At 40.6% G+C, this 11,480-nt stretch overlaps 1 protein-coding gene across 1 annotated transcript in view; it reads right to left on the bottom strand.

The window, feature by feature from the left end:
* Positions 1–304: 304 nt before the first annotated feature.
* Positions 305–11,480, bottom strand: part of LOC110967998 (cAMP-dependent protein kinase inhibitor beta-like) — a 31,869-nt gene continuing 20,693 nt past the window's right edge. The window contains exons 2-3 of the mRNA XM_022217790.2: positions 3,362–3,513; positions 305–2,160 (exon numbers count right to left, since the gene is read on the bottom strand). Coding sequence (XP_022073482.2) covers positions 2,078–2,160; positions 3,362–3,503 — 225 coding nt within the window. The 5' untranslated portion in view covers positions 3,504–3,513 and the 3' untranslated portion in view covers positions 305–2,077. The remainder of the gene's footprint in view (positions 2,161–3,361; positions 3,514–11,480) is intronic.

Raw genomic sequence — 11,480 nt, 5'->3', positions numbered from 1 at the left:
CCCTTGAGCAAGGCCCTTAACCCTTCCTGCTCCAGGAGCGCTGTACTACTGCTGACCCTATGTGCCGACCTCGATTTGGGATATGCGAAACGCAACATTTCACAGTGCTGTAATGTATTTGTGGCAAATTATTTCTTTTTACTATTTTCCAGCCTGCATAAGATGGTAGACTGATGTGAGTGTAGGTGGGCAAAATGGTATCACATTCGTTCAAATACTGGCCTTCTTTGCAGCACATTGCCTCAAGGTCAAGAACCAGGACTGAGAGGCTTGCATAAAAATGAAATTATCCAACACTATGTGGTATATGTAAAGCTTGTGGATTTATTATGGCAATTTTTACCACCAGATAGAATCAACATAAAGGATTCAGTCCAGCTAAGTAAAATATATGCACCACTGAGGAGATCAGGACACTACAAAATACACTTCTGATTCATCAACCGCTAAAAAGTATTGATCATACAGTTTCAGATCGACCATGAACACTTTCCTGTTATAGTAGTAGTAGTACAGCATTAAAAACAGAGGCTAGGCCGCAGAGCACACCAGGCTTTCCTTGTTGCATTTGTGAAACACATCCACATAAAGACACGGCCACTGGCAACACATCTTCAAATAGAGACAATTACAGAACATCGTTTCTTTGCAAATACAGTCTGGTTATCATACAGGCAGCATGTATGACACACAGGAGTTATACTACAACACAGTATATACACAGTAGCAGTGAGTGGATAGCTGGCAAAGTGTGGACTCTGTTGTTGCTGTTGCTTGTCGCTCTCCATCCTGCGTCCTATTCACAGCTCTGCTTATGTGTTGATGAGTGCGAACAGACTTTTCCCCGTGTGGAGAAGCAGAAGGCAAGCGTGCGGTCGTTTTCAGCACTTGAAACACATTGTGTCTGTGGTGGTGTTGCTTGATGCTTGCTCTTGTGCCCAGGCAGCAGGCATATGCTGCTACCGCCGCAAAAAACTCCAAAAGCTTGAAGTTGATGCAAAACTGAACATTTCTCCAGACAGACTGAAGGACAGTTTTTATTTTTTTTCTTTCATCTGCAGTCAAAGCGGTAAAGGTGACACTTTCTATAAAAACTGAGGAAATATCAGTAGCCCAAAATTAGGAGATAACAGTACTTCACAGAGAACACAATACACGTTTTCAGTTGTAAACTGCCACCAGGCACATTTTCAGAAGTTTGGAAAATAAAGCAGCCTTAAGCAAAAACATATGGACATCTTTTCTTAATGTCATAATGAAGCAGTATGTATATTGTTGGCAGTGGGATACTGTTTTCTAATGGAATGTGTCAAGATATGGACTCCACATTGAATGGATTCCACATTATCACACTGGACCATATGGATACCTAAAAAAGGTTAATGGAATCCCTGGTTGTTGTTGTTTAGATCAAAACAGTCTGGTGATGAGGGGTAAAAACTGCACACTTGCAGTGTAGACATACTGTACAACGGCCTCTGAGTTAAAAACATACAGTAGATCATGAACATTAGGCATGAAACCCTAAACGAGAAAGACAAGACAAAAAGTTTTCAGTTTTTTTAAGTTGTGTACCAGTTTACATTGAGCGGGATAAAAAGCTTCGACAGGCTGCTGTCCAACTCCCACCACTGTCAATGTAAAACAACACACATCACTACAAAACAAAAATAAGGAGGAAATGCAAGGAGATGGAACATGTTCCTGGTTTCTGTAGTTTTAAATAAATCATATAAAAATAGTAGTGTACAGTATATAATCTGTCACGATCCGCTTGATTCTCAGTGTCGTATCCATGGTATAAATCACCTGTAGACACACACACGCACACACTCACACACTCAGCGGGTCTGAACTAAGTGAGACCCTTATTAGATAGTTTTGAGTTCCGAACAGTCCTAAGCTCCTGACTCCAGTCCTCTGAGAGTCGGTCCCTCGGTGGCACAGCTGCTTCACAAACAGAGTGACTCTCCACAGATCATCACTCATTCTCCCAGAGGTTGCCCTCTGATCTCATTCCTCATCCTTTCTCTCAGGTTATCTCTGCAGGTCTCCAAGGAGGTAAATAAATGTGTCCCTACGATCCCTCTTTCCCTTCTGAGCCCTCCGGCGGCGCTGGGGGCTCCTCTCCCGTGGGTGACTGGGCCCCGCCTGGACCATCTGCACACAGACCCAAGATATTATTTTCGAGGGTGAAAAGAAAGATTTACTTTCCACAGCTACGGTGGACCTGTGACACTGGCATACCTGATATTTTTTAATTTTCGAGTCATTTTATAGCTTATTTTGTGTGAAACATTTGCATAGCCTTGATGTAACAACTAAGGTCATGATCATGAATCCAGAGCTATAGATGGACATGCACAGCATCCGGAACTCAAAACAAATTAAAGCATATTTTTGCTGACTCAGTGCTGGTACACATACACTGTAATGAAACAGTGTATCTGACAACACAGACCTGAATTTCAGGGAGACGGAGAAGATATGCCACCTCAATATGTAGAACAATTACAACATCCAGTGAATACACAACAAAGGATTTGATATAGTTAAAGATTCCTGGAGGATGCGCCATGACAGTCTACGAGCAGCACATACTGGAGCCGATGCTTTGTTTCGGGGTGGCAGGAAGGGACGTGGTGGGTGTAGCTGGAGTGGTCAAAACACCGCTAATGATGAGGGGGATAGCGGGGGTTGAAAAAAGAGACAAGCATATGCTACTGGCAGGTCAACCAGGTAGCCCAGACGAGACGAGCGTAGAGCTGCATGGCGGCGCCCGGTCGGGACCGGGGGTGGGGTGGGAGGGCACTAGCGTGAAAATAAGCGTAAAATACTAAACGTTTAACAAATGAGTAGGCGGTTAAACGATTAAACGAGTCGCGCACATCCCTAGTACTGAGTACATTTTCAGTGAAACACCCTGTTTAATTTAGCAACAATCCTCATACAGTCATGATGAATGAATCTGGATGGTTGTGGCATGGAATGGCCAGTTAAAGCCATTTCCCTTGTGGCAATCTTAGCCCAAAGCTGGCCATCTGCTTCTAACTGCAGCTGATTCTCAGGCCAAAACAACCTTCTCTAAGTTCACCCCTAAATCTTCACCACAAATGGACCAGAGCTAGGCCCCAGGGTACCAAATACCACAGCCAAGCTTTCAAACACCCCTAGGTGTGAGCCCTGGGTCAGATCTGAACATGAAATAAAGTCCCCTCATGCTAGATTTACATTCTCAACAACTAAATAAGGCCTGTCACACATTTGGGATGTAGCAAAACAACAGGAGGAATCTTCCATCACAATATTTTCGATATTTTAGTTGAAAATAGTTTGCCTTGCACTCAGAGTTGCAGTTTACCTTTGAGGGACAGCTCAGCCAGCTTCAGAGGCAGGTCACCAGGGTTCACACCTGCCGGAGAGCCCAGGATGTCAGGCAGGGCATTTCTCCTCCCCGAGCGACCCGAGGAGGCAAAGTCCAACACTGGTTCCACTTCTGTCATCTCAAGAGCCCTTCAAGATAAACAGATGTACAGAAAACAATGTTGTAACTTTTCCTACCCTTGAAAATAAACTACATTAAGAAACTAGAAAAGCACTCAGAGAGCGCAGAACTCTGTCAAGTCCGCACATTCCCCCATATACCATTGAAATGCAGCATTTGTTTATTAGTTATTGATGATCAGAAATCACGACAGAGAATGTGGTCATTTAATATAGATGTACCCACAAACAAAAGGACCTTGCGCTGAGCACAGGCTTGTGTTATGCTTGTGTATGTTATGTGTAGATACCGAATTGTGTGACGGGGCAGCTGGTATTGATGAGATTCAGAAACGCCCTCGCATGGTAATCAATTGTTCCTTGTATCATTTCCGATGAAAACAACATCTGCTAACTGGATAAAGTGTCAAAACTTTTTTTTGGAACATGTTTTTCCTGCTTTCCATAACATTTTCTAATACAATACTTCAAAATGTGCCTAGAGATACATTATAGAAACATAACTATAACCTATGGAATGGAATTAACATTTTAAAATGCAAAGACTAGCGAACACAAACATCATCAGGTACAATGTAAAAGACAAAGAAAAGTGGCACGCATTTAAAATCACAGCTTGTATTATCTGTCTTCTTGTTTACACTCCTTGGCTTTAGAGTTTGGTTAAAATGACAAATTAACTTCTCCTGTTTCTTTTAGTTAGCTCGCTATTTCTGACTACTTTGTTGATAAGAGGACACAGAACTGCCGTAAGACTGAATATTAGCATTTGAAACACCGCAGTGACACAAATGGCATCAGACTGAACGTCTTTGATTTGTAAACATGGTTTTCTTATGTCTTCTTTATGTGCAAGATAAAAACGAATTGATAGTGAAGTGACAAATATGCAATGAAACCCTTATACAACCCTTTGCTGTTTTCACTGCAAATCCTTGAAGTTATTCAGATGGTTTGCTGAAAAAACATTGTACTGTAGGACAGTAACTAAGTTCAACTCCAAGAACATTTTAAATGATCTAGTTCAGGGGTGTCGAAATCCATTCCTGGAGGGCCACTATCCTGCATGTTTTAGATGTTTCCCTCTTCCAACACACCTGATTCAAATGATCAGGCTCATTATCAGGCTTCTGTTGAGCTTGATGATGAGCTGATCATTTGAATCAGGTGTGTTGGAAGAGGGAAACATCTAAAACATGCAGGATAGTGGCCCTCCAGGAACTGAGTTTGACACCCCTGATCTAGTTAGTCTTTTATTCTTCCCTAAGCTGATGTTTACCCTGAAATTTTAATGACTTTTGAAATGACTGGTGTCACATTCTGACTCATACAATGTCCAACAGTGGACATTTATCTTGACATTTCCCTGAAAACAAAATGTACCTAATCTGTTTAGAGATTGGAGCATGAAGAAAAAAGATTTCTCATTGAAGCGGAGGATGTGTCTGTCTGGTCTCATGGCAACCAGCAGCTGGGGAGTCAGCTCTGGGCTACACTGGTGACAGGCAGAATTACATCCCCTGTCTTACACACTCACACAAGTACACACACCAGTGCAGCACACACACAAATACATCAAGTCGCTGTTGCTATGGCAACTATACAGAAAAAGCACCACTGGCAGGTAAACATACGACTGGAATCCATTCTGTCACTAGCTCACTTTCTCTTCCCCTTTTTGCTCCCTCTTTTGTTGTGTTGCCTTGCTTGAAATAACCATACCATTCTGTCGAGCAAAATCCCATTTCCTATCGTTGTCTTTCGACAAAGGAATGAGTTGATGTGAGTTGATGCGTACTTGTAATTATACACACACACACACACACACAATCTAGATCCTCAGAAAAAGGGGCACAGGTTGGCCATCTGTTAGCCTCAAGCGCTATTGTAGCTTAGCCACTGAGTTCATATGAGCTTTGAATAATTCCATGAGGATAAACATGTTTCCTCCAGTACTTTCACATAATCACATGCTGACAACAGAGGCTGAGACTTCAGTCGGGAATGATTACTAGGATAGTGTAATGGAAACACAATAAAATGGCAACTTGTAGAGGATTGTGTTTGTTTCAACATATGTGGCATTTTGAACCTCAATAAATAATTGGCAAAGTAAATTTACAACAGTTATCATATTGCCATTAAACAGTGCAAATAGAACACAACAGAAATCCCATGTCCACCCACCCCCACAGCAAGCTCAGCTTTAATGCACAGGATAAACATACAGCTAGAGGGTGATCAATAATGCAGCACTGACTTATTGAGGTCAAAATGCTGTTTCACACTTACCATTACAATTATAAGAGCAGTGCTGATTTAAAGTGAGTTCAGTGTTTACATCCTCTAACTGCGATCTGATGTAGGAAAGCCGAGATGCTGCTGCACCGATTCACAGTTTCTACAGTGAAATGATTACAGTGATCAGGGTGAATCCTGCACCATCAGAGCTGTGAGCTTAATTTTCAGAAAAGTCCTCTTTAGAAACACAATCAACAATTTTGCTGCTTGAATTTTAATTATGTCTATGAAAACAAATGAATTAAATGCAAATAACAGATTTACTTTAGAGCATCACTAAGGTGTTTTTTCATCGTTATTACCAAACAAATGAATCAAGCTAAAAATGAGGACACTCTGGCTTCACCCTAGTGTCTGGCTATCTTAATAATTAATTTGAGACATCTGACTTTGAAGTTTCACAAATACGATGGATGTTAAGTTTTTTAATTTAAAAAAATGACACTTTGAACTGTGTGTAGAACACAGGATTCACTCGAGCTACTTTGGAAATATCGCCCAAGCAGACTGTATAAAGTGTACAGTATGATCCATGAGCTCACATAACACCGCCCATCCCCTGTATGTATCCAACCTTGCCTGGCTTTTGTCATGTCCATCTGACCAATCAGAGCAGCCTAGGCTTCTCAGGAGGGGCCCTTAAAGAGACAGGAACTAAATGTTTCAGACAGGGAGAGAGGAGGCAGCAATACACCGTATCACAGCAATAATGTGTTGCTGGAACATTAAGGATCTAACATATTGAAGTAGATCCCAAAAATAAAACTGTGAACCTATATTTGTACATAACATAGCTCTTTAATACTGGGAGGTACATTGGGAGGATTTTAATAAATTAAATTTCCCAAAGATCTTAAAGGTGTCTCAAAACCTTTTTCTGCATTACCAGAAGTAACATCTTGTTGAAGTCTTTATTGATTTATCATTTTGGTGGCTTGAAATTATTAAAATTTAATGCATTGAGTCCAGAAAATCTAATTAGTTAGTATACAGTGTGCTCTGAAAGTCTAAGACTACATTGAAAATCTGTCATACTTTCATGTCAGTATGAAAACTCAAAGCTTGCCATGTAAAAGAATGGTTTACGATTCTCCACTGTTTTAGGTCTTCAGACAAACCAAAGCAGTTTGCTTGAAGTCACCAAATTAACTGCTTTTGTACAGAAGGTCAGATTTCCTCGAGTTGTATCATTCCACTGAAGCAGTGTTCATGTGACCCTCAGCTGGATTTGAGAGAATCTACTTGCAATGTTTGTTTATCTGGTAAAATCATGTCTGTGTCTCCAGTTTCCAGCACAATATTGCTCAATCTGAGGCACTGTGGTGTCCAAACTAAGTGTCAGCAGCCAAATTAAGTGTTTCGATATTTATATCAAATTAAAACAACGCATTTTATGTCCATTTTGAGGTACTACATTAGAAAACGTTAACGGAAATGGCAAAATTCAAAGAACCATCTCCCAAATTTTGCAACAAATGTTTAAACTTAAAGAAAAGTTAATGTGTTTCATGCGAGGCAGAAACACCTCTTTCGAATTAGCTCTGATCAGCTGTTCCTAAATCTTTCATCGGTTTTGTCTCTGGACTATATGAAACCTGTCCAATACTAGCTAACATGAAATTAAAATAATGTTCCTGTTAGAAAACAGTCACCAAGAACTTCTCTTTATGTTTCTCACATTGATGGCCAAAGTTTTGAATGTTTTGCTTGTAGTCAGCAAACAACTGGTTCTTCTGATGACACTACACAGCCTAAGTTCACATTAAATTCACCTGACAGTTATATGGAAACAGCTATTGATTTTTTGCTGTTTACTCGAAAATATTTTGCGGAAACTCGGTCGGTTGGATCCAAAGCAGGATCATACAAACCAAAACTGAGCACAGCATCAGTAGATCAATACACCCACACCTTGTTCACTGAGAGATGGAGAGGCAGCTTCAACACAGATTCACAATTTGGAGTGATTTGGTGGTAAAATCATACCAGTGACAGGTGCACTACTAATCTCAGACACCAGGGATCTGTCACATTTTTTAAAAATGTATTTAAAAAAGTAGTTGATTGGCAAAAACAAAATGGCAGAAAGTGCCATGAGCAAAAATAATTGGTATATATATATTTAAAAAAATCCTCTATGTATACATTGTTCTCTGCTTTTTTGCACTGTGTGTTTCTAATTTATTCTGTACTGCTTTATACTATTTTTTTCTTCTTGGAGCTGCTGTAATGGTGAACTTTCCCCACTGTGGGATCAATAAAGTTTATCTTATCTTATCTTATATGTCAACCAATAACAAAAGGTCGCAATAATTGCCTGAAATAAGCACATGAACTAAGCGTAAATGCCATACTTCCATCAGATTTTCTACATTGGTTGCAAGCGTTTCATCACCATTATTGCCCTACTGTTTGAATTACATGATTTCATTGCAGTGCTTTTCTGCAGTGGTTCAGTGCTACCCGATGGTGGAACTGCCACCAAATGTTTGTCTGGATGTACCCAACTTTGAATATTTACATAACAGTAGTGTTAGGAAACATGGTAAATGGTCCATTAATGTGTGGTGCAAAGGGGGCACCTGTTGAATGTCGACTCTCTCAGTGTTACTAAGCAGCACTACTTCCCATGAAAATTCAGAGGGTGTGTCTTTAGTGTCTTCTATGATCACTTCACTTTCAGCTCTTCAGATCAAAGTGCTCTCTCGTAAACAAGTCAGTGGCTGCTGTACTAAACTTGGTCTTTCAGTAAAACTGTCTTGTGGGCATCTGAAAGAATCCAGAATACTGTTTCAGATGTCCCTTCTTACGTCCAATGTCTCAAAGTTCCTTTGTGTCCTGAATCAGAGATCACGGTTCAGCTGAACGTCTGACAAGGAGTCCATTCAGGGCCAAGCATCGGGAAAAACACCTCGTCTATTCTGATCTGCCTCCTTTTGTCTGGCTGACAGGCTTGTCAATCTGAGCACCTGATTATCAACAAAGAGCTTGGTTTGTTTGAGAATCTGAGTAATTAAATTTGGGATATGTCTGACATAGTAACTTGCTGTAACACCAGGGCTATAATGACTGCGTATGCGGAAAATGACAGGTTAAGAAATGTTGTCACAACTGAATATCAGTACATAAAATGTAGCTTTCACTGGCTTCAGTCCTCAAATATCAGTGCCAATAACAGCCTTGGAAAACCACTGTTGGTCCAATCCTGATTAGAACATCTGGTAACTTTCATTAAGCCATTGGATTAAACACTGAACCGGCATTGACCCATCAAGTGAACCAATTTAGTTTGGCTGATAATCCAACAACACTTTAGATAGGATTATCTTGTCAAGAAAATTGACCTGGATACCATGATGCCTGGACCAGCTCAGCCAGACACACAAACAAGCTGTAGGCATGTTATGCAATAAGGTGCTGCAAATAAATTCTCTTGCTGGTGGAACTTTCAGAATTCAAAGCTGCTTTACAGTGGGGTCCAAAAGACACTTAGCTTAAAAAAGAGAAGAAAAAAATCTGTCTTTTCCTAAAAACTGCAAACAAGTCACAGCTCCGCATTCAAACAGAGCCCATTAATGCTGCAAATTGCTACCTGGGCTATTTCTAAACACAATGACGTCTATAATTACACAACAAATTATACAGTGTGCACTTGAAACATCCTCGATCTTGTGAGGCCCCTGCGTAAATTATCCTCACATCTTGTCAGTTGGATATGTGCAAATAAAAAACAGACCTTTCACCCGTGTCTTTTTCTGCATCTCTGAGTTTGAACACTGCTAAACACGTTCGATGTTGGAGGCAAATTGTGAACACAGCACATGGCATTGTCTTCATTCACCCTCACAGTGCTCTGAACACCAGCAAGAGTGGGTCTTTTCAGAAGAGTCCTTGATGGCTTTTCAAGCTAGCGATTGCGATTGGAAATGGAAATGCAAGTCTGAAGACCCGAAGCAAGAAAGTTCATCTCAGCAGACATTTTCACTGACAGTGAATAGACTCTTTCAGCAAAACAGACAGAGCAAAATAAAGAAAACAGCAGTGGACGACAGAAAGAGATGCTGAGAGCTCAATATCTTGGACTTTGTGGCAAACAAGGCTGACATATTGTCACTTTGGTTATGTAGAGAAAATATCAAACTCAACTGTATTCAAGACTCTGGCAAGTAAATGTTCCCCTGGTACAGAGAAATGCTACACAGCTTGTAGAACACGGCTGGAGACGTATAGTGTCGGGAATATCGGTAGAAAATAAAAATAAGTTGCACTTTTCAATGTGTGGACAGTCATATATTTCACAGGAAAAAATCCTCTGGATGTAAATACTAACACTGGTGCATTTATCAGTAAAGTAGAAAAATACTAATATTGTACGGATTCTTGTGTGTGTAGAATAACTGATATAGAAAAGGGGAAGTTATACAGTGAGTTGTCTACCATACATATTCGCCAGAATTTTACATTAAATGAAGCACTTTCTTATTTAAATATTGAGTAAGGAATAGAATAAAAAGTACAAAAATATAAAAGAGAGAATTTGACTCTGATTTTCAACGTCGGCACGCAGGACAGAACCGTTGTACTGAGGTTCAATTCTTAGCCTTTAGAGAAATGATTTGTCACACAATATTATTACTTTTCCTAACTGAAAACAAATTATCTCTTGGTGCATTTTGTTTAACCTACATTAATGTTTCTGGCCCACTCTGAGGCAGTACAACAAGCTGTGAATACTTTGCTAATAGCTAATTTGTTAACTTATAATTTACAGCAAACAACTTCTTATCTGCACATCCAGCATACTTGGATCAAGATCAGGATTTTTATTAACTTTATTCACAGTCAATGACATTTTAGATGACTCTGGTCTATATTGGAGTTTTCAGCTTAGAAATGCTACATGCCAAGTTTCCAAGCTAACTGCTAAATTTGTCTTTGTGCCGTCTGATGCTGAGCAGACTGTCTCTGAAAACAGCTGCTGATGGCAAGGTCAGTGAACAAAAGCAGTTGGTGTACCTGTAATATCAAAACACTGTGCTGAAAGACCCTAAAACTGTCAGAATCCCAGCTTCAGCCCCTGCCTCATTCCCCTCTCTTTCTCCTTCTCAGCCAGCTGTGGAGATCAGCTCACTGGTCCAATCACCGCTTCCCAATAAAGCCTGGCTCATTCCTCCACACACTGCTGGATCATACACACTTAATCCCTGTGTACCTGCTGATCTCCGAGCCTGCCTTCTCCAAGCCACTCGCCAATCTGATCCTGCTCCCAGCCAGCCTTCAGCTGCTGTTGACCTCCGACTGGTCCCCTGCCAGCTACCTCACGGCGGGCTACCTGACCAACTTGCATTGGCAACTCAACGTCTTGATTCTGCCCGCTGCCTGCTGCTGGTCTACCTAGTTCCCCCCAGCCAATGCCATCATATGGTTCACTTTGCCGACATGGATTGCTCGAGCCTGCCAGCCCTGTTAGTTTGATTCCACCCTTTTTGTGACTATCTCATGTTATCACTTCAATTTAGTCAATTTGTCTCTGGTTTTATTAGATCTCCCTTATGTTCTTAGTTTAGAATTTTTGTAGTTTAGTGTTTTTCGTATGAGGTTTGGTTCAGTTTTCCTCCTTAGCCTAGTTTAACCTTTCTTAATTGGTTTGAGTTCGTCTTTTAAAAAATAAATCG

Source organism: Acanthochromis polyacanthus, chromosome 11 (genome assembly GCF_021347895.1).
Source record: "Acanthochromis polyacanthus isolate Apoly-LR-REF ecotype Palm Island chromosome 11, KAUST_Apoly_ChrSc, whole genome shotgun sequence".
Taxonomy (NCBI): domain Eukaryota; kingdom Metazoa; phylum Chordata; class Actinopteri; family Pomacentridae; genus Acanthochromis; species Acanthochromis polyacanthus.
This window is presented reverse-complemented; position numbering and strand designations above follow the sequence as displayed.